This window comes from Gossypium raimondii, chromosome 4 (assembly GCF_025698545.1).
Source record: "Gossypium raimondii isolate GPD5lz chromosome 4, ASM2569854v1, whole genome shotgun sequence".
NCBI classification, from domain to species: Eukaryota; Viridiplantae; Streptophyta; class Magnoliopsida; order Malvales; family Malvaceae; genus Gossypium; species Gossypium raimondii.
In genome coordinates, this window is record NC_068568.1 from 7,868,357 (window position 1) to 7,891,732 (window position 23,376).

The window sequence follows — 23,376 nt, forward strand, 5'->3', positions numbered from 1 at the left end:
ATTATCTATCTAGTCAAAATACATATGAAATAAATTTATCGTGATGAAAATTAAAATAAAATTAGGATTAAAAATTAATGAGTATAGTAAATATTAAAAAAATTATATCAATTTTTTAAAATTACAAAAAAATACTATTTGAATACTAAATGCTCACCATTTATTTATTAATCAAACATTCATTGCTGTGGGTTGAGCTCCTTTTTCAAGGAAATAGAGAATGGCGGGAACATTGAAATAGGTTTGATTGTTTATTAGATCATAAAAACTCACTTTTTGAAGATCTCTTCCTTCTCTTCAGGATCGAACATCAATTGCAACGATTCGATAAACGACTCATTGGGAAAATATTAAAAGTATAGCTTTTAAATTGAAATAATAGAAAATTATTTTAAAAATTAGAATTGCATGGATATTAACTTCAAAGATTTAAAATTGAATAGAAGATTACTGCATATACAAGTTTCATATGTACAATTTGTTCTTCTTTTTTAATGGTCCTTTTTGTATATGATAACAATTTTAAAATGCAACAAGATTAAAGATCTCAAAAGATAATTTTACAATATGAGAAAATGTTAACAAAATATAAAAAATAGAAATTATTTTGTAAAAAAATTATAAAATATAGAGTAGTCTTTAATCTTATGTTGTTAGTTAAAAGAGGAAGGAATCCCACATTGTCTAGAAACAAATTGCAAACCTATTCATGAATCTCACATCTTACATTGCTTAAGAAAGCAAGGGAAATGAGACTTTGGGTCTATATAAAGATTTGTTTTGTAAGTTTTATTTCCATATTAATTGGTGACACTAAAAAAAAGAATTTTGTGTCGTCACTTTGGGTTTTTATAAAGGCTTATTCTTATAAATTTTTAAAAAATCGATATATTTTTGTAATATTTTAAAAAGGTGCTGATGTAGAAGTATTTTCCTAGGTTATCCCTTAAAAACGTGTCCATGTCAGCACGTTTTTAGGTTTTCGATTCATACCCATAATTATTTTTAGAAACGATATGTTTTCGTAAATAATTTCGAAAATGGCCACTATGCCCCCATATTATTTCCTAGACATTTAATTAAAGCCAACTTAAAACTTTTTTTTTTTTTGAAATAAATAGGCTGGGCCATACTTTTATTAATTAAGAAAAACAATAAAGAGTGACAAGGCCGAAGCCCCAACTTAAAAAGAGACCACTCATTAAAGGCATAATTAAAATAAAAGAACAGCTAATTTATGTCATTACTTTACTCTCATATTTGAAAAAGTAGATAAAGCCTCCACGCACAGAAAACCTTCAAGTCCAGAAAAGAGTTCCCCCAAGAGAACCAGAACGATGCAGATGCCCTATCTCAGCCTATCGATTATCATCCTCCACTATCTCAGCCCATCGATTATCATCCTCCACTACTTTCCTTACTGTTTCAGGGATTCTCTCCATCAGGTAGGAGACTATCCCCTTCCACAATCACCCTCTGGAAGCCAATATCCAGGCCCATTTGAACTCCTTGGAGGCATGCAATCGCTTCTCCCGCAAAAGAAGAAGGTACATAGTCGTTCAATATCATTCTCATCCCCACTATCTGACCTTCTGAATCCCTTCCCTCTAACCTCGAGCATGATTTTAACAGATGTCCTTGAAAAGTGGCGTCAAAATTGATCTTTACAAACGACCGTTCAGGAGGCCGTCATCTCGTCTGTTGGGCACATCTAGCTGATAAGTGGCTTTTGCTCCTCCAGTTCTTTTTGATACGATACTATGAATCGAACCGTATCTATGTTCTGTCTGATTTTTCTTTCATGCACTTGGTTTGTTCTTATCATTCCAAATCACCCAAATGGCACAGATAATTATTCTGCATAAATCTGATGAAGAATTCATGAATAACCAATCCATCCATTGCTTGTAACTTGCGCAAGACATTTCTGTAGGCCATGAGATATCTAACATACTCCAAATCTCCTTGACAGCCTGACAGTCGCGGAAGGCATGTTCAAGAGACTCATCTTCCTGTGTACACCTGGGACAAGCAGCAACATTCTTTTCTATAAATTTATGTAGATAGGGATAAAATATTTTTTTCTGCAAGCTATGTAAGCCATATTTTTCTGTATACCTGCTTAGATGTTGGCTGTTGTAAGGTAGGCTCCACTTCAGCAGACTCTTCCAACAATAACCTGTACCCAGTTCGTACCGAATGCTCTCCACACGGCTTACCTCTCCAGACTTGTTTATCCTCCTACCAATGACGAGACAGGAATATTCAAGACTTTCCTTGCCTCATCTACAGACATTATGTGAGTAATTATCTCTCCCTTCCATTGCCTCGAATGTTGATCTAACAATTCAGAAGCCAGATTATAATGTTGTCTCAAACCATATCCATGCAGCCTACCATCTTCCAATCCTGGCACACATCATTCCAGATTGAAATTCGGGTTCCAGCCAACTTAAAACTTATAATTAAAAAAATAACATATATAGTACTTAAAATGTAATTAATTGAAAGAAAGAATTGAGAATATACCTATTTATTTTAAATATATTTAAAAGGTTTAGATAATCCGATTTAATTTAATTGGGAGTTAGAGATAAAATATATATTTATTTAGATTATACTTTTCTCAAAACTATATTATTTATTTATTTATTTTTAAATAAAGGGTTTAAGAATGGTTAAATTAAAGTTGAAATATGAATTAAAATGTTGGTATTGAAATTATTAGGATTAGATATTCAATTGTGATTATATTAATTTACTTTTATAACCAACATTAAGAAAGAAAATAAAAGTTATTTGATTTAAATTTAATCTAAGAAAGTAAATTGAAATGATTATTATAACTTTTTTTCCAAAAATTCGAATGTAGTTAAAAGGAAATAAACTAAATACATAATTTAAAGGAGGATAATGCGCTTCAGCATACTTGAATCTGCATCCTTTTGTATTGACAACAATACCCATGCTAATCGAGTTAAGACTCAATCAACTACTCGTAAGACTAATTAACTTTTATTACAAAATATTAAAATAAGATAACTCTAGATTAAAAAACTAAGCCCAAGCTCAAATAAAGTCAGGTCAAATCGTCAAAGGTGAGGTTTTAAAATAGGCTTAATGATAAATCTGGTAATTAATGTTTACATGTTTTGTCAAAATGATAAGTTAGTTCAAATAGTTAATATCTTTAATTATTGCAATTAAAATGTTAATACTCTAAAAAAAATCTAGGTCATCATAATAAGTTGGAGTAGGCATGGTTAAGAAAAAACTTATACGAACGTCTCTCATTGAAGATGAAGCAAACAAAGTGCTCAAGAAGACTGATTGGTGTGGTGGCACATGGATAATTCAGGTTTATACACGGTTAGAAGTGGCTACAAGGTACTACTAAACAACAATATTTTGTATGTATATATTAGGGCAAACCATAGGAAAATTGACAAAAAAAGATTAGAATGTCTTCAATTGATACATGCCTCGAGATAGGTACTTGAACAACTCTTACCCCTTTTATCTAATAACAAATTTTAAAAATAAAGAACTTCCAAATTGTATGCAAAACGTAATTATATTAGTAAGTTTGTAGAGTTTGAGCTTTTCTATTTTTATACACACACAGAATAATGTTTTGTACATCTACTTACAATCATGGTATGATCCACATTTATGGAGTGGACGACGAAAATAACATTACAACATTTATTAGAAAAATAACAAGATAATCACTCTAGTCACGTTTTATTGTTATCTCTAAATGAGTGAAGTGAAATTAAAGAACATGCTATTTTTAAACTTCAACTTGCCATCTATTGATGAAGTGTTTTCCTTCTTCAGGAATAGCTTGAATTGGAATCATTGTTGTACCAAAGAAACAAAAAAGCAAAAGAATAGGCTATCTTTCATCTTCAATGGCAATGGAGAAACATGAGGATGGTAAAAAAAAAAAAAGCAAAATCATCATCAATGACCCTTTTAAATTTGTTAAACAAATGGAATTAAATCAAAAAGAAAATTGTATCTCAATCATAAATCCCAGAATCAATGTTAGTTCTTACCATTAAAATTGATATTGTCCTGCTCTTTTGGGCAGTGGTTCACTGCAGAAATCATTATACACATTCATTGGTTATAGCAAATTTACAGCTAAGGGTGTACTATGAAAAAAAAACCAAGGCATTAGTCAAAGGAGCCTTAGTTACTAATACCCAAGTCTTATTATGAATGTCAAAAAGCTTCGAAAAAATTTGAGGTATTTAATAGAAAAGCAAATATATGGGATGAGGTCAGCATACTTCTCCAGCTTCCACCAACTTTCACCCATAAAATATCCTCCCTGAAAGACCGCAAACAAGGGGATGCGTTTTAGATTTACAAACTTACGAAATAAACAACAAATGAAACCAATTACAGTACATGGTCTCTTACTACAGTACACTTCTGCTTTTGTTAAATTTACAGCCAATAATTCCATTAAAGCTTCTAGAAGTGTCTGATAACATAACCAACATCATACTCAAGGATGAAGGATTATCTTTTGCATCACTTCTTAGTATATGATAATCTAGGAAGTCTACCTATAATAAGTAGCAGCTCTTTACTTGTCATTCACTAAATGTATTCTCCTCATAGTTCCTATCAAATTGCGGCTTGCAGTAATAATATGTTTTTCGAAATGAACTCCTAGTGCAGATGGACAACACTAATATATAATGATCTTTTCATAATAACAGAATAGTTATCCCAACAAATCACAGCCAATTACAGTTTATGCTTCACCTTATGCCTGCATGTCTTTATTATATGCACACCTACATGCCTACATGTTTGCCTTATACACCCATGTGGAATCGTTGCCATCAATTTGACTTCAGGAACCTCAAACAACGCAAGCAGTGTGCGGCAACAGAAAGTTTTGAGGCAAGGCAATCAACAAAAGTGCCACTCAGAAAAACCACTAGCAAAATAAAAAAATATGGACCAAATAATGACCAAGTATTTGTTAACATTGGTAACTTAGACAGCAGAAGGTACAAAAACCAAGCAATTTCTTGGACTTTTCTAATTAATAACCAAGTGAAGAATGAAATAATTTACCTGAGGTTCTATAAGCTGAATCCAAGTCAATAACATGGTGATATTGTCGGCCAATTGAGCACTGCTTTCTACTAATGGACAGCTTTGAATATGCTTTTCCGCCTATTGGTAAGTGATTCCATTAAAGCAACGCAGGCAGACTTATTCAAAGTATCTTCATGTGTGGCCAAGTGAAAAACGAGGTAACTTTCCTATCAGCTTGATCTAAGTCAAACACAGTGATAACATTTGCCTTTTGAACCTGCCAGGAAATATTTCTTCTATTGGACAGCTTTTGATAAGCGTTTTCGCCTCTTGATAAGCCCTTCCATTAAAACAATATAGGTGGACTTATTTAAAGTAACTCCCTTCTGATTTGATGCTTCAAAAATGCGCATAGCATCCTTATATCTTCCCTGATTGCACAGTTCAATGATCTGTTCTGAGCAAGCATTGGAATCTGGATCATATGCCTCGGTGATCTCACTTGTCTTGACATTCTGCTCCTTCAACTGTAAGGATTGTTCTCGAAAATTTTCCACTTCAACCATTTTTGACATGAACTCCTCTGCTTCATTCATCCTCCCTGCACTTGCGAGAGCACCAAGAATGGAACTATATGTATAATGATCGGGGCCTAGACTCCTTTCTTTCATTTCGGAGACAAGATGAAATGCATCCTCCAATCTTCCTTCCTTGCATAGACCTGATATCATCGTGTTGTAAGTAACTTGGTCAATTGCTTTCCCTTCCGAAATCCAAGTATTGAAGAGCTTAAGAGCTTTTTCCAGCATACCATCGCTGCAAAGACCAGAAAGCAGAATATTACAGGTAAAGACATCTGGTTTGAGAGACTTTTCAACCATTTTGTTGTGTAACTCAAATGCTTTCTCAACTTTTCCCTCCTTGCAGTAAACATGAATAATAGTATTGTAAGTAGTTGCATCTGGGACTAAGCCATTCCGAAGTAACTCCTTAAACTTGGAAATTGCTTGCTCAGTTTTTCCCAATTGGCAAAGCCCTCCAATTATGGTGTTATAGGTTATGATACTAGGAATAATTTCCTTCTTCCTCATCTCACTCCAAAGCTGTAATGCTTTGTCTGCCATACCATCCTTAAAGTATCCCGCTAACAAAGTACCATAGCTGACCTCATCAAGCAAATAACCTCTGTTACTAGCACTACTTAGTAACTCAGATGCTTCCTTCAGCTTTTTCTCCTTGCATAGAGTATGAAGAATGGTATTAAGTGTGATAGTATCCATCTTAAAACCTTTCCTTCCCATCAAATCCATCATCTCAAAAGCTTCACCCAATTTCCCAGCCTTGCAATATCCATTAATCAAAGTATTGTAGGTAACCTTATCCGGTGGAAACCCACTTTCCTCCATCATCCTAACTCTTTCACTCGCTTCATCCATCTTCCCTTCTTTGCAGTACCATTTAACCAAAATATTGTTAGTAACTGCATTCAGCTCCATCCCTTTCTCCCTCATTTCCTCAACCAACCTAAAGCCCTCCTCACTACTCCCATGTTTAAAATATCCATCAATCAATGTATTATAAGTAACAACATCTGGTAACACTTTTGAATTCTCCATCTCATCCTTCAACTTAACCGCCTCTTCAATTCTCCCTTCACCACACAACCCATTAATCAACATATTATACGTCCAAATATCAAGCAAAACATCATTTTGCACCATCAAGTCAATAACTTTCCTAGCTTCTTTCAACCACCCTACCTTACAATATCCAGAAACAAGTATATTGAATGTATACCTATTTGGCATCAACCCTTTTTCTTTCATATCTTGCAATAAATTGCCAGCTTCCTTTAACCTTCCTTTCTTACAGAAAAACCCAAGGATCGTATTATAAGTAACATTATCAGGAAAACAACCAAATTCCTTCATTTTCTCAATAAATGAAATTGCCTCATTGAACTTACCTTCTAAACAACACCCTAAAATCATAATATTGAAAGTACTTGTTTGGGGAATAACACCAAGCTTAATAGAATCATAGAAAACTTGCTTACCTAACTGGATCGAATGCAAGGATGGGAATTTTATCAACCCGTTGATAAGAGTATTGCAAGTGAGCAAGTTGGGTTTCTTTTTAAGCCTTTTCAAGAGGCAAAAAAGCTCAAATCCTAAATGGGGCCTCCCTGATTGGACATAGCTGGAAACGGAGATTTCAAGGAGGGGTTTTAATTTAGAAAGAGATGGGTGGTGAATGAGGGAGTTGAAGAAGGTATTTTGCGGGTCAGAGGAAAGGAAGGAGAGGAGGAGGGATTTGGATTCGGAGAATTTGTGGTGGGAAAGTAGGCGAGGGAGGAGGGCAAGAAGGAAAGAAGGTGAAGAAGAAAGACAAGGGAAGAGGGAAAGGGAGAGTTTGTGGAGAGAAAGGAGGGTGGAAGGTTGGGAGGAAAGGGAAGGAGAGGAAATCAGGGAGTGTAGAAGGGATGGAGTTAGGAAAGAAATGTAAGGAGTTAATGAATCTATTGGGTTTTTTGAGGTTTGTAAGATTTTGGTTAAGGCATTTAGCAACTCTGATTGTATTTGATTCATGTCTGCTTCTTTTTGCTTTTGGTTTCTCTCCGTCTGCACTATGTTCTCAAGCAGCCTTTTTTATGCTTGGCGATGGTAGAAGCCTGAAATTCAACCTGAGATTGAATAGAAACGTTTAGTTTGGTTAGACACATGAACAAAACAAAATGACAAATCTTTTGAGGACTGACCTATACTTTTGTTTGCATTATTTAGTTCTTGAACATCAAATTGAACGATTTAGGTAACTACAATTTTAATTGTTTTAAAACCATGCAAATAAGTCAAATAACAATTCTCAAAGGAAATAGAAAAACAAAAATAATTAAGCATCAAATCTTTGAGAAGATTGGCTGGTAATGGTAGTTAATAATTAAAATTAGTAGATAGTTTCTCCACTCAAAATTCTCTGCATTCATATCTTTGATTATTTACCAGTACATACTACATACATCATGATGCATGCATGCATACAAATACAATGCTCAAAGGCGTAGAAAAATCAACACAAAATTTAAATTAGTGAATTAATCTCTGCGGAGAAGGTTTAATAATTTATAGTATTTCTCTTAAAATATCCATCAATCGTTGTATTATACATAACAATATCCGGTAACTCCTTTGAATTCTTCATCTAATCCCTCAACTTAACTGCCTCCCCATTTAAATCTTTTGAACACAACCCAGCTCATATTTAGATATCCATACAATCACATAGAAATAAGGGGAAAAAGTTGATTTCATATGCTACTCTTATAATTAGATCACTAACCCAAAATTTTAAGAACATCGACAGTTCATAAGAGACTGAACTAAACATAACCAACCAAAGATCAACCACCAAATTCAGATTCATATCGTAATTGTGACAAATTCAAATAACCAACAAAAATTAATTTAAGATTCATGTAAAAAAATATAGTTAATGAGATGCTCGAAATGGTACAGCAAGAAATATTTACCAGCAGGTAAAATTGAGAGTTGCGTAGTTGTTGGTGTGATTGACCTTTGCCTTCCAAGCGCAAAGGGCGGCTAGGGTATTCATAAGGGGGAATATTCCTTTTTCATTTTTTGTTTGTTTCTTTTCAACACAAACACAAGAACCCAGTAAAAAACACTACATTTTATACATTGTTTAATTTATTATATTGGCAATTCGTAATGATACTACATTTTATGTTACTGGGCAAACGAACATAAGTTTGTAACAACAAAATAGAAAATTCGTCATAAAAAAAGCAACCTCCGATTCAGGATAATCCAGAAACGAGGAAAAAGAAAACATATTAGGAAATCTACTAATTGATATAAGGAGAACAAAAAAGGAAGTAAGAAGAGAGACCGAAAGTGAGAATCAAACCTTATGAAATCAAGTCGTGCAAGCCAAAGGTGAAAACCCAGAAATCCTGGTTGTTGTTTTTTTTTTTGGCTAGTTGAGTTAAGAGAACACCTTTGCAAGTCAAAGAAAGCTAATTGGTTAAAGCTGTTCCGACTCGGAGACTCAGAGTGAGTGACATTTTTGAACTAGCCGGAGAAAAGTGAGGTTTTTATTTCATTATTGCCAATATCTTTGATTTTCTTTTATTTCTCTCACCATACATTTTAATCCCTTAGGTTTAAAATATTACTTTTTAGTGAATTATATTATCGCTTTGTAAACATAAAACTACTTTAAATGACGAAGGTAGTAAAACAAAGAGAAAAGCAAAAGAGAATGAAAAAAGGGAAGTTAAAATAATATAAAAGAAAAAATTAAATTGCTCAAAATAAAATAAAAAATATAGGGACTAATTATAAAATTTAACCTAAAATTTTCATTTGAAATGATGATTAAACATGCCTAGTCATTTTACCGTTACACCGTTAACGATAATTAACGGCTCAGTGACTAAAATGTTACAACGCGATAACGTAAGTGACTAAAACATAACATTTCAAACATAAGTGACTAAAATATAACCTGAGGCAAACAAAAGTGACCATTTTGATAGTTTACCCTTTTTTTAGTTAATTGCACCAAACATCCCCAAATTATAGCTCTTATTTTAAATTGTTCTTCAAACTTTAAAACATTCTAATTATATTTCAATGTTATATTAATAAAAAATATTAATTTAACAATTAAATTGGATGTCAAATATTATGTGATGATTTTAAAGAGAAAGTTTTAATGGTGATGATCAAATTAACGGTTTCAATAATAAAAGGACTTAATCAATATAATATCGATAGTTTAAAATAATTAGAACATTTTGAAGTTTGAGAACCAATTTAAAATGAGTTTCAGAATTTGAGAATGTTCGAAAATGTATAATGCAGTTAACTTTTTTTTCTAAAATGCTGCTGTATTTTTTTTTCTTAAAAGAAAAAGGAAATTTTCCACGGTTTTTCTAAGGAAAGGAGAGAATTATAAAAGAGAGGAAGTTTGTTTCTACAATATGAATTTTCTTTATAGATTCCTCATAGCCATTACAAGGCTATATAATATTCTGTCATATAGTAATGCTGAATCAGCAAATACTATATGCCAAATACGGAGCTGGCCTAACCAGTTATTTGTTCATATCTGATCACAATTATTGCGATCCTAGCAGACGAATTTCGATAAAAAAAAAAAAAACAGTTGAATTACATTTGTTAAACACACTTGAGAACCAGCAGCCATGGATGTGAGGCTCTAAAGGTTAGGGAGATAAGCAGATGAAGAGGTCTACTCGTCTCCTGGTCGAGGCGAATGAGCTTGGAAATTCGAGTACCAACGAAGAAAGCGCACAATCCTTTTCTTATTAAACAATAGCTATAAACATTTAAGATTCAGCACTTGTGTCTGAGGGCTCTTGATTTAGACTGAGTTGGTGATAGTTCATATAGTCGATGCCGCTTAACCGTACACAACATAAGATCTGCTCAGGCAACTCTTCAGGTTTATTACCCTGTTTGTAAGTAAATGAAATTAGCATCCTTTAAAAATCTGACAACCTTGGGAGGAGGGAGCGAAATTTACCTGAATTGTGAGGCCAACGTCTAAGATGCAGAACTTTAACCTATCTAGGAATGCATCGAAACCTTTCCTGGAGATGTAACTGAATCTGTGCATATCGATATCAATCTCGAAATAATTTTCTCCCTATGAAATTTCATTGAAGTGACTTGTGAGCCTCAGAAAGAAATCATAATGAAACAATGTTTCTTTACAATTCCTTTGCTACTTGTCATTCGATATTTTCAGAAGCTATAGGGAAACAATGGTCTCGATTGATGTTAATGGGGATTCCAAACAACATCAACCGCATATCACACACAACCCAGAAATACAAACCAAATTTCTTATTGCAGCTTGAGCTGTAATGTTCACAAAATCACATGTAGGAAATTGCGTTTATGAATGAAGTACTATTAGGTGCATCCTAAATTCATTCAACATATATATATCAAAATGATGCTACATGCATTCATAAGAAAATAAAGGAGAGACTTACTGAGTAGAATTCATGCTGTGGACGTGAAAGAACAGGCTTTTCATTATATGCCTGCATAAGCTTCCTCTCTGCGGCACTCATGTGAAGATCTTCCACATTTGCAACACGGCCTAATATTTTCAATCTTTCTCGAAATGGGACATTTGTATCTACAGGAAATCCTTTAACCTTTTCAACTCCATCATCAATTATTCTCTGTTTTAATGAAAACAAAATAGATTCAATAAAGTTAACTTGGTTGTAGATCAGGTAATGAAGTGGGTAATGAATGCATGAAGAACAAAATTCATATATATATGCATGAACAAGTAAGACAAATGCTTCATATATATATGCATGTTGGGAAAAAAATTCATAAAAACTAAAACCTTATGGCATGACAAGTAAGAGAGTTATCAAAACATTATGAGTGGAGATAACTATTGTAATTCTAATAGAATTTATGTTGTAGTAGCATAATTAATTAGGTAAATGTTTGTTTACAAATTAAAAGGAATATAGTACATTTAAAATTTAGCAGTATCCACCTTACCCTGATGTTTTCTTGAAAGTGAGGTGGAAGCTCCTTCAAGTAACTGTCGGAAAGCTTAAAGTACAGAACAAAATTCATCCCTTCCCCATCAATTTCACTATGAAAAAGTGCAGGAGGATACAAGGGAATCTGCATAGAATTCAAGGTTAGCATTAAACTCGACAGAAAAAGAAATGTTTTACAGTTAAAAGTTCTCTTCTCATGTGGCATGCGGCAAAATGTAGCACAGTTTTGGAATAAGGTAGAAGTGGAAACAAAAATTTCAGGAAGGCACAAGAACCAAGATGATTTTGTACTGAGCTGGCAGTCATTAGTTGCAGTAAGAAGTGAGTAAGAAGGCATAAGACAACATTATGTGGTACTTCCATCCCAAGGAAAGTAGAACAAGATGTAGTAAAAACTTATCCACTCAGAAAGGCAGCTGTACAAGAGAGATACCTGAACATTTACAACAAGGATAGATGGTAGTTTCCCTGAATGGCCAACAACAGGTAGTTCAACAAATCTAGCTATGTGATCTATTTTTCGTGGAGATAAGAATACATCAACGCCAAAAGGATAATATGCAGCATGGTTATGTGCAAAATCCTTCTTCTTATCCCTGCCATTAATAAATAGTTACCTGGTTAAGTAAGAAAGAGTCGTAGTAATACAAGATCCAACCATGTGAAGTCTAAATCTAAAAACTTCTAGAAGTCTCATGCATACTATTGCTTCATAAAAATCAATAATATTCCATAAAAACAATTATTTGCATAAATATTAAAGTACAGAACCAAGGAAAGTTTTACATACCTAAAATAATTTTCTGATCGAACCTTGAAAGTACCTGGCTCAATATGAGACCAACAATCAAACATTCTCTTTTCTGTAGGGCAAAATGGTACTTGAGACCCTGCTTTTGGTCTCTGAAGAAGCCTCTTCGACGAAACTGAGTTAAGAAAGAAAAATAATAAAATTTTAAAAAAATCCACCAGTCCTATTTATTGGGAAACATTGCTGCTTTCTGAGAAAGCACCAACTTTAACGGAAGAGAAAATCTAATCAGAGGAGACTCATCATCAAAACTCATCCCAGATTCATGGAAAATCATTTCACATGGATCCAGCGGGCTCTTGATAAGACAGTTCAACTAATTTCCATTCAATGGATAACATAGATACTCACATAGGGCAGCATTGGGATGCCCTTCTTTCCATTTAAATGGAAGTTTTAAGGCATTCTTTTTCCTTGCACTTGGTGGGCTAGAGCTGAGCGATCTTCTCTTTTCAACAGATGAAACAGTAGATGCAAGACAAGGTAGACAATTGCTTGGAAGAATGCCACAGTTATCCAACAATCCGACCTCCTTCCCGGGACCTTCACCAGCAGAGGAGGCAATATCATCAAGAAAAACAGGTTGCTTTACTTCATTTGAAGCCCCATCATACTTTAATTGGGGATTAACATCCTTTGAACATAAGATTTGACTATTTGAAATTCTAGCAGCCTCACTAGCAGAGTTGCATGCAGAATTACCAGTTGACAGACCCCCTGGTTTCTGCATCTGGTCAACTAAAGAAGAATGTTCTCCATAATTAGCATCTCTTAGAGATGAAATATTGGATGAAGCTACACCTTCAAGACCATTTAAAGACAACGTATCTGCAGATATGGATGTGTATGTAGTCAGTGGTGACTATTTCATATGATCTTTGAGAAAAAGAGAGTGAGTTTAAATAAGAAATTTCTAAGAAATATCCCTAAATAACATACCCTCCTGAACACTTTCAAACTCCTCTTCGCAGTCGGAGTCAAATACTGAAACTGGATCAAACCACAACTCTTGGCTTCCTGCCAAGGTGGCATCATCAAAACATTAGCTCTTCTGCTATAACTAAAATAAAACCTGTTCTAACTGAAATGCTATAATAACCATATTATCACATAACTTGAAACTTCAGCTATTCTGCTATAAGCCTGTAACTAAATAAAACTGTTTCAGCTGCAATTCAGTAAAGTTGCCCATATTTAAACATGACATAGTGAACAAGTAAAATAATAATAACAGTGATAATTATTGTCCCAATATATAAAAAACAGGGTCATAATCCTATCATGATCCCATCAAACTTGGGTCCAGGAGGGATGTTCTAGAGCACTCTTTTAGCTCCCATGTTCCAAATAGCAAATGCCAAATATAAAAAAACAAGAACCTGGAGAAAGAAATTGTAAATAGATTGTTTGTCAGTTATATAATCAAACAGAAGAAGAGCACTAATATTAGGAAATAAATTATAAAAAGAAAACCAGCTGGGAGAAAATGATAAATCACAGAAAGTAAACAATGAACCACTATAATAAATCTATTGACCAAAGGAAACATTCTTTTAAATTTTAACTAATTTAACAACTAATACACAAACACCCAGATTTTATTTTAATACATATAGCAATAAGAAAAATAAGCAAATATGATGAACATCACTGTTTTTAGAACTGGACCGGACCGGCAGTTGGACCAGGAACCTGTCGGGGTACCGGTCCAAAGAGAGGGATTGAACTGGTTGACCTGCGAACCAGCAGTTGAACCGGTTTTCTCTATTTTTTATTTAATGGATTTTTTAATAATTTATTTGATCAAACTGGACAAACCAGTCGGCTTGGGAACCGGTGGCCTGACCAGTTCAACCACCAATCTGGTTTTGAAAACCTTGATCAACATTCATTACACTTGAACATGTAGGATCTCAAATTTAGAAAATAAAGATATAACATAAAGATAAAGCAGGCACCAAAAACTGTAAATTCTATATGCATAACCATATATCAAATTCCAGAGAACAGAAGTCCAGTAACATATTGGGGGGCACATATGATAGATTTTTTTAGACAATCCCAATGTGGATGATACAGCATACCATAAGAGCAACAATGGAATAATACAGAAACTGGATTGAAGTAAAGCAATGAAGAAAAGAAGATGAAAGACGGGAAGGAAAATGGCCTTGAATCTTTAAATTGTCTTCTTTATTCCATGGTTAACAATTCCCACCTTAAAGTTTCTCTCTCTTCAAGTGATGTATAGAAAACTATGCATTAAGCTTCTAACACTGATATTTAAATCTTAACTCGCATAATACAATCCATAACACCCATGCTGATAACTAAACAAGTCAATATAAAATACAAACAGTACCACTAATTGTCTTGATAAGCCTATAGTTTATCCAAAGGCTTGTGGTTTACCCCTCCTTTGAGAGAAATTCTTTTATCAAATCTTCATACCAACTTTGTCCGTAGAATAAAACTGATCAAGACTAGCTGAATGCTTATAAAGATTAAAATAATAATCATAGAAACAACCATCTCAAACTTGAGACCAACAATGAGAACACTGCAGCAGCTAGCTCCAACTCAAATCAAACCCCAACCAGCTCAAATGCATCTACTACATCTTTAATTCCAATTTGCTAAAACTTAATAGAGGTAAATTAACATCTTTAATGAGTCAAACTTCATGATGGTAATCCTTTTTTTGGACGAAAACGTGATGGTGATCCTTGGTAGTAAGGGAAAGGTATCTCCTTTGCAGCCTGAAGGTTACTTGTTCGACAGCAGGAAAAGCCTCTTTGCATAACGCATGGGAAGGCTGCGCATGATAAACTACACTCCCCCAACCCTTGCTTTTGCAAGGAGGAATGTGCACCGAGGAGCACCCTTTAGTGGATTAAACTACGTACTCTAGAGTTAAGAATTCTAGTTCTGCTTTTCTATGGGAACTTTTTACACCGTGTTGCACTGGCACATAGGGGGAATTAAGTTTCACAAGAATCCTACTTTTGAATTTTGGTTATGGTCAAAATTCCCCTATATCAATCTATATTCCCTCTGATTATCAACAAACACAAAGAGGAACAATCAGTATCAAAATCCCAATGTTGGGATTTCTCGAACTATGAAAAAGAAAAATAGATACCAATTGATCATCTAAAGACTAGGTCTCCACAAATACATAATTCACAACAAAAATTTCACCTTTTCAAAAAAGAAATAGCAGTTATCACAAAGTCTTTCAACCCATATAATACAGACATGCATTTCCTGATATAACGTAACACCAAAACCCATCAAAAGAAAAAAAAAAGACCAAGTTTTGATGTGTGAGAGAGAGAGAAAGAGAGGAGAAACCTTGAAAAGCTGGGTTGGTGAAGGAAGAGCGACGATCGACATTATCAGAGGAACCCTCGGAAAGACGAGAAGGCGCCCTTTTCTTAAAGGTTTTCCTTCTTTTACGACTCTTCTTCTTAGAAGACCTCGACCTTTGGCCAACACAGCCTTCAGGTCTAGACACACAAGAACCCATCTCTATTGATCCTTCGTTTCTAAGCAGAGATCAATTCATCACCTCCCCTATGATATCACCATCTCCAGAAAATGGCAAAGGGAATCCCCCACACAAACATACAGCGACACAGGGAGAGAGAGAGAGACGGCGGAGTCTTTTAAGAGAGAGAAAAAGGAATTAAACAAACAGGAACAGCACCATCAATATCATTAACAACGGCGAAGAAAAACTACCATTTTTATTTATTAACGATATATTCATTGTTGAATTAATTGTTAATTGTCTATATCTTGTGGAGATATTATCCACTGGATTACAATTTACAACATACCACTTTAAGGGTGAAGATAAAATAATAATAATAAGGAAAAAAAACACTTCTTTTATTGATGAATGTGAAGAAATTGTACAATTAAATGTAATGGTTGCTGAAAAGAGAGAAGAAAAAGGTAACGTGGTTTTCAGTTTTCCTAAAAAATTTAAATTATTTATAGTTAATTGCACATGACATCCCTACACTATGATTCTCATTTTAAATTAGTCCTAAACTTCAGAATGTTTCAATTACATCCCCAAACTATCGATGTTATATCAATCTGGTCCTTCTATTATTAAAAATTTTAATTTAATTGTTAAATGACATGCCAAATCTTATGTGGTATATTTAAATTAAAATTTTAAAGAAGAGTAAAATGTTACGCATAATTTTAAAAGTTAAAACTAAAAAAAAAGGCATGAATCATAAAGCTTTTGTAAAAGTTTTGAAAACCTCAAAAATACATATTTCTTTTAATTTTTCATTTTAAACTATGTCACATAATATCTTATGTCTTATTTAAGAGTTAAATTAATGGTTTTAGTAATCGAAATACCTTATTGATATAACCTTGATAGTTTGAGGATGTAATTAGAATGAATGTTATAGCTTAGGGATTTATATTGGAATGTTTTGAATTTTAAAATGAAAACAATAGTTGAATGAATTTTTCAATATTTTTTTAAATGGAGTAAATAGTTGAATAATTTATATAACAGAGTCTATGTCCAGAATTCGTGGTTGTCCCTCTCAATAATATGCCTTACCTTGTTGGTAAAATTGATTGCTTTTATCCCTATTCGAATTGCTTAGAAGTTTGATTTAATTTGTATGTTCATCTTCGATCAACACTGGGCTTCTCATGCAAATTATGAAATTATAATTGTAATACTAATTCGAAAAATAGTATAAAATAAAATTGAAAATCATAAAGTGAAACTTTTATATTAGGCGATGTAGGGGGTGAGTTTATAATGAATTCAATATAATATGTATTACAAACGAAATAAAATGTATGATGATGAATCATGAGTATTATAATTTATCTCATCATTATTTAAAAGGTTCTTTCATCACTTTCTGGTGCCATTCTCATTTGATTATGTCTTGAAAATTTCTCTTCAAAACCCGTTATTTAACTCTAGTATTTTGAGACACTTCAAACTTATTAATGGTAATAATCTTCATTTGTTGAATGTTATTTATAATGATAAATCTCAATTTTAATTAGTATAATAAAGTATTATTAATAATTAATATATCCAATTCATGATTCAAACCAATAAAATTTTATTATACAAAAAATTTATTGATATGATTTTATCTATTAATTTTATAGAAGATTTTATCTATTAGTATAATATAGTTTCAAAACATTAAAAATTTATTATTGGGAAAAAAGCTTATTTATTTAATGTCAGTTTAGTAACTAAATGAACATTAAAGGATAATTTTGTCAATTCAAAAATTTTTCAACTCGTACTTTTATATATCATAGATATAGATTATAGATAGATTATTGTGTGTTTTATTATTTTTAAAATTAAAACGAACACTTACAAAATACTAACCTCAAAATAATTTCTTTTCACTTTGACATTTAGAGTACTACAAAATGCGGAGAATTAATTATTAGGCTTGCTCGAAAAATATATTGAGAAGTAAAAAATAATTTCTTTTTCAATTATTTTCCTATTTTCTAAAAATTTCACCTATGTAATGAATCAACATGTGAATTCTAGATATAATGTAATATTTTACTTAAAAACTAGTACATTGTTTTAGGCATAATATTTTAAAGAATAATAATAGGTGTCCTAATTAATAAAAATTACATTTTACTCATTTAGTTATGATTTTTTATCACCCAATTATGAAAAGTTATAAAATGGTCATTGAACCATTCAATTTTGACTTTTTGGTCACTCAACTGTCTTGAGTTTCGAATATTTTCATTTTTACATTAGTTAATTGATGACCAAAAAAAGAAATAATTAGGTGACTATTTTATAAGAGAATCAAAAAAAAGAAAAAAAATCCATAGTTGAGTGAAATCTATTTCTTAAATTAGTAATTTTTTTTATTTGCATTAATAGTATCCATAATTAAAAATGTTTTTTTTGTGGGATTTCATTTTCAATATTTATAGTAACTTATGGGAGACATTTTAAAATATGTAAAGAGAAAGAAAAGGAAGTTGTGGGGTTAGTAGCCGCAGCTTGGGTAGCGCTAATCATAAGCCATCTCTTTCTCTCATCTGCTTTTGTATTTTTGGAGTTAGGGCCCACCATGATAACACGTGCCATTTTCTGATTAGGCAAACGTGTGGGGAAAAAGTCTGGCGCACCAAAGCCTGGGTTCTGCTGGACTATTTATTTCGCTCCTTGTCGGCAATGTCTATTTTTAGTATTTTATACTAAAATTATATTTTATAAGCAGATCCTAATATATTTTACAATAGGGTAAACAACACTTTTAGTCACTAATTTATGAATGAGTTTATGTATTGGTCACTTAACTAAAAAAAGTTACAATTTGGTCATTAAATTATTCGAAAGTTTTCATTTAAGTCAAAATTTTTTATTTAAGTCATTGGGTTATTAAGTATTTTTTTAAAAAGTTCCGTCGGCGAGCTCCAAGCAAGACTGAAGAAAAAAATTGTTTGAATTTTGATTCGCATATTCGTGGCGCCTATAGTTATTTCATAAAAAAAGAACTGAACTTTAGATGAGAAGGAAAAAGAGAGTTTTCAATTGGTGTAGGCAGTGCGAACAAAGAAAATCATATAACATCACTTTTATCAGTCTAGTGACTTAAATGAAAACTTTTATATAGTTTAATGATCAAATTGTAACTTTTTTAAGTTCAATAACTAAACAAAAATTTACCCATAATTTAGTGACTAATGATATAATTTACACTTTACAATAATAACTTAAAATAATTAATAAAATATAAGATAAAGCGACATCAACTAATATGGGCCATAACTTTTTTATTCAATTGCACCATAAATTAAGAAAAATAGCAGTATGGTGAGGTTGGATGATTGATGCCTCTTTTCGCACTGATAAGGACCCTCCATTTGATAAATATATTGTATTAGGTTAAATTTTGTAGGATAAATTATATAAATGTTACTTTAATTTTTTATATATTTAAAATTTAATTTTCGTATTTTTATTTTAAAATTTTAGTTATTTTTAAAATTTTAAAACTAAGGTTTAAATATTAACACAAGTTCAATTTGAGTAAACATATAATTAGATCGGCCAATTAAATTAAATTGAAACAGTTTATTTAAAAATAAAACTTTTATTAAATCAAATGACATATGATTGTGTAATAAATTATGATTATAGTCCATCTACTATGTTTAAATTTCGTGTTTTCATTTTAATCGGATTAGTTAAGAATGTCAATTATTTGGAATAATTAAAGCTATTGTAGAAGTAGGGACTAAATTATGTCAAATTAAAATATAAAGACTAAATTCTAAATGTGAGAATAGTAGATAGTTCGAAATTACAAATTTACTAGTATCTTATAATGATTAAAAGATGAACTGTGTCATGAGTTAATTCAAATAATTAGTACCCTAAATAATTTCGGTAGGTGACATGGTTTTAATAGAAAACACTTATTCCAACTCATAATTTTAAACTAAATTTTTATGTTAAAATTGTTTTTTTTAAATTCATGTAAAAATTTAATCAAATTAGTTAACATCGTTAATTATTTGGACTAACTAATAACATTATAAAATATAAGGATCAAATTATGTATAAAGATTAAATCTTAATTTTAGGCATAGTAGAGGAACCAAAATGAGATTCCACCATGTTCCTAAAATATATAAAAATAAAACGGTATTGACAACAAAAATGAGGTGAGAATTTTAATCGAAATAAAATATTTAAGGGTTAACTACACTGCGATCGCCTAACCATTACTAAGTATCTTTTTTATTACTCAATTATGAAAAATTATAAAATGGTTTTTTGTCATCAACCGTTAAACAGTTGATGGAAAGATGACTTGAAAACTTTTAAAATTTGCATAATAGCAAATTTAACCCTAAACATTATACATTATGCCAATTTAGTATTGATTCTAAAAAATTAACCCTCAACGTTTACACATTGTGTAATTTGATCCTTTTTTTCAATTTTGCTTTCTTTTTGACCATTTCACCTAAAAATCTAATAACTAAATTTGGTTAGAAATATATCAAAATGGAAACACCCAAAAATCCAAGATAATGATTTTCATCTTTTCTCATTATATTTAATTTAATCCAAAATGTCACAAGTAACGGTACAACCTGGAAAAAAAGAGATCAAATTATAGAATGTGTAAGCGTTTAGGGTTAAATTTTTTAAATAAAAGCTAAATTGACATAATTTATAAATGTTGAGCGTCAAAGTTATTGTTATGCCAATTTCAAAAGTTGCCAAGTTATCTTTTCGTTAATAATTCAACGACTGATAACTAAAAAAGAAAAATTCAAATAGTTGGGTGACCAAAAAGAAAAAAGTCAAATAGTTGTGTGATCATTTTATAATTTTTCATAGTTAGGTAATCAAAAAGAAACTTCCTAATAGTTTAATGATTACTAGTGTAGTTTACCTAATATTTACACTAACTAATGTCATTATAAAATTGAAGTACCAAATAACATCAAATTTGAATGTAATATAAAGACCAAAATTAAAATTTAATTATTAATATATAATCTTAAAAGAAAGTATTCCTTTCATTTATAGTTGATAGGTATTCTTACACAATCATAATATGTTTTAGAATATTTATTCAATGAATTAATTATTAAAACTAAATTATTTAGATAAATATATAAAATTATAAAAATAATTCAAAAAATCTAAAAAAAATCCCAACATCACCTTTAGGCATGGGTCAAAATATTGCCCAAATAAATGAAACCAAAAATTACAGATTTACAGCATGTAAGAGTTGGTAATGTTGATGCGGGTGTGAGTGAGTCTCACCGCCGCCCTTATTTTTCGGGCGCTCATTTGCTATAAATTTTAATTTAATAAAATAATATTAACTTGAGAGGGAAGACGGAGAGCAATGGAGAGTCGTCTTCTCATGTCAAGACATACACCATTCACTTGTCTTAATTGATTTTTTTTAAAATTTATTTTTCCAGAATTTTGACGCTAAAATTGAGATCGGATTTGGTCAAAAGTCAACATCTTAAGCTTTTTAATATTTTATTTGTTAAAAGAAGGACTTTATTGCTTGTTGAAAAATATTTTCTTACATTTTAGAAGGAATTGGATTTGAATATATTAGATTATTACACACTTTTGATCTAGCTGAAAAAGATTTATTTATTAAAATTATAAAAACTAAATGTATGTTTTGAGTGTGGTTTATATGGTCACATGAAAGATATTTGCTCAAAAACGGGTGGTGGCAAAAGGTCGGATGGTGATGATCTAACTGGCCAGACAATGAAAGAAACGAATGAGAATTGACAGTCGGCTTCGATTGTTTCTCGAAATTCACGTCGACCGTCTCAGAAGCTAATTGGAAAGAATCAGGGTTCAATCCTAAAGAATACATGATCAAGATTTGACTTAATTGTTGACTTAAATGATCAAATTTCTTTTCATCCTGGTCTTGGGTTGGGCTCCACAAAGGAAACAGGGAAAAATATTCAAGCGATAGTTGAAGGATCCTCTAATGGGTTGAAGCTAATGGCTTCCAAATCCAAAGGTAAAAAGGTTAATGGTATTTGACTAGCCTCTAAAGGGATTGGTAACCAAAGTGGGCGAGTTTCGAAAGGGATAGTTATTAGAGAACTGTCACAGCAGGTTGCTAACATTATAACTAAAACTACTAAGAAGTAGAACTTTGTTGAGGCTCACAGGCCCGTTCGACTTGATCCAAAATTCCACTCAATGGCCATTATCGACCAAAACTGTAATCCCAATATGTTGGGAGATGACGATAATTCTATTGTTGTTTATGATTTTGGTCTTGTTGAGGGTGGCTCATCTAAGTCAATTCCGTTAGATAAATTTGAGAAGCGGTTGGATGATGGTCGGAGGGATTATCCACCACTAGAAAATCATGACTATAATTTTGGGGAACCTATGGTGCGAGTTGTAGATGTGGCTCATTCTATTATGGTTGTGATTGAATCGACTACGGATGGTGCAGATGTTCAAGTTACAGATGGCATGAAGATGGGTGACTTGCCTGCTAGAAGCAACCAATAGCCTATTTATGGATTGGTTAGTTTTTCTCATATTGCTTTGTTATTTTTGAATGGGTGTCTCTTTGTTTAGAATTGTAGGGCTATAGGAGCCATCGATTTCATCGGTTTCATCGGTTCATAAATGAGTATAACTAGGAGTTTGATTTTGACATTTTCTCTTTACTTAAAACGCGAGTTAGTGGTATGGTGGTAGATTTATCTATCTCTCGTCTTGGTTTTCAGTTTTCGCATAGGGTTGAATCGAGAGGTTTTACTGGTGGTATTTGGGTTCTATGGACAAATGCGGTGGTCATTGAGGTTCTGGTTAATCACTTTCAATATGTTCACTTAGGAGTCTGAGTTAAGTCCATTGGTTTTTTTTTTGCTCGTTGTTGTGTATGATAGTCCACAACTAAAGCTCTATAACAGTTATACAAGCTTGCGGATTGTGCTGATAAGCCTTGGGTGTTGGTTGGTGACTGGAATGTGATCTCTTTGTTAATGAGTATAGGGGGTCTCGGGTGTCTTATTCGAGATGGTGCTCTTTCTTTGATGAATTTTTATTTCGAAATAATCTGATGGATATGGGCTTTACAAGACCAAGGTTTACGTGGAATAGGGGTGATGTTTTTTAGCATCTAGATATGGCTATTTGTAATATTCAACGGTGCAATGTTTCCTAAGGTATAAGGTTCAAAATTTTCATTGACTTAAATATGATTATCGACTTATGTTAATAAGGTTGGATAATGCAGCAATGAATTTTTTTGCTCTGTCGTTCAGATTTCGTGTGGCTTGGTTCAGTGATGGGAACGTTTAAGGATATGGTCAAGGCTAATTGGCAATCAACGAAGGATATTTC

The 23,376-nt window shown here is 32.2% G+C and overlaps 2 protein-coding genes and 1 long non-coding RNA gene across 8 annotated transcripts; 1 reads left to right on the top strand and 2 right to left on the bottom strand.

Moving 5' to 3' along the window:
- Nucleotides 1-1,224: 1,224 nt before the first annotated feature.
- On the top strand, nucleotides 1,225-2,545 carry LOC105779562 (uncharacterized). Its single transcript, XR_001129054.2, has 3 exons — nucleotides 1,225-1,547; nucleotides 1,633-2,299; nucleotides 2,393-2,545. It is a non-coding gene; the product is annotated as an uncharacterized LOC105779562 (long non-coding RNA).
- A 1,456-nt stretch (nucleotides 2,546-4,001) lies between these two features.
- LOC105779559 (pentatricopeptide repeat-containing protein At2g16880) lies at nucleotides 4,002-9,195 on the bottom strand. Of its 3 annotated transcripts, none has more exons than XM_052629328.1 (4): nucleotides 8,992-9,195; nucleotides 5,101-7,747; nucleotides 4,783-4,960; nucleotides 4,002-4,339 (listed from the first exon to the last, which is right to left on the bottom strand). In XM_052629328.1, exon 2 carries the CDS (start codon nucleotides 7,650-7,652, stop codon nucleotides 5,361-5,363), a length of 2,292 nt encoding a protein of 763 aa, XP_052485288.1. In that variant the 5' UTR covers nucleotides 7,653-7,747; nucleotides 8,992-9,195; the 3' UTR covers nucleotides 4,002-4,339; nucleotides 4,783-4,960; nucleotides 5,101-5,360. The 3 variants fall into 3 exon arrangements, with proteins under 3 accessions (XP_052485288.1, XP_052485287.1, XP_052485286.1); XM_052629327.1 differs by lacking the exon at nucleotides 4,783-4,960 and adding an exon at nucleotides 8,594-8,712; XM_052629326.1 differs by lacking the exon at nucleotides 4,783-4,960.
- An 860-nt stretch (nucleotides 9,196-10,055) lies between these two features.
- Nucleotides 10,056-16,303, bottom strand: LOC105779560 (uncharacterized). Of its 4 annotated transcripts, XM_012603364.2 has the most exons (10): nucleotides 15,813-16,296; nucleotides 13,398-13,475; nucleotides 13,161-13,286; nucleotides 12,810-13,001; nucleotides 12,438-12,573; nucleotides 12,081-12,243; nucleotides 11,643-11,771; nucleotides 11,111-11,305; nucleotides 10,636-10,758; nucleotides 10,056-10,564 (listed from the first exon to the last, which is right to left on the bottom strand). In XM_012603364.2, exons 1-10 carry the CDS (start codon nucleotides 15,985-15,987, stop codon nucleotides 10,439-10,441), a joined length of 1,443 nt encoding a protein of 480 aa, XP_012458818.1. In that variant the 5' UTR covers nucleotides 15,988-16,296; the 3' UTR covers nucleotides 10,056-10,438. The 4 variants fall into 4 exon arrangements, with proteins under 4 accessions (XP_012458818.1, XP_052485290.1, XP_012458817.1 ...); XM_052629330.1 differs by having other exon boundaries at nucleotides 10,636-10,720; nucleotides 12,810-13,286; nucleotides 15,813-16,303; XM_012603363.2 differs by having other exon boundaries at nucleotides 12,810-13,286.
- Nucleotides 16,304-23,376: the final 7,073 nt, after the last annotated feature.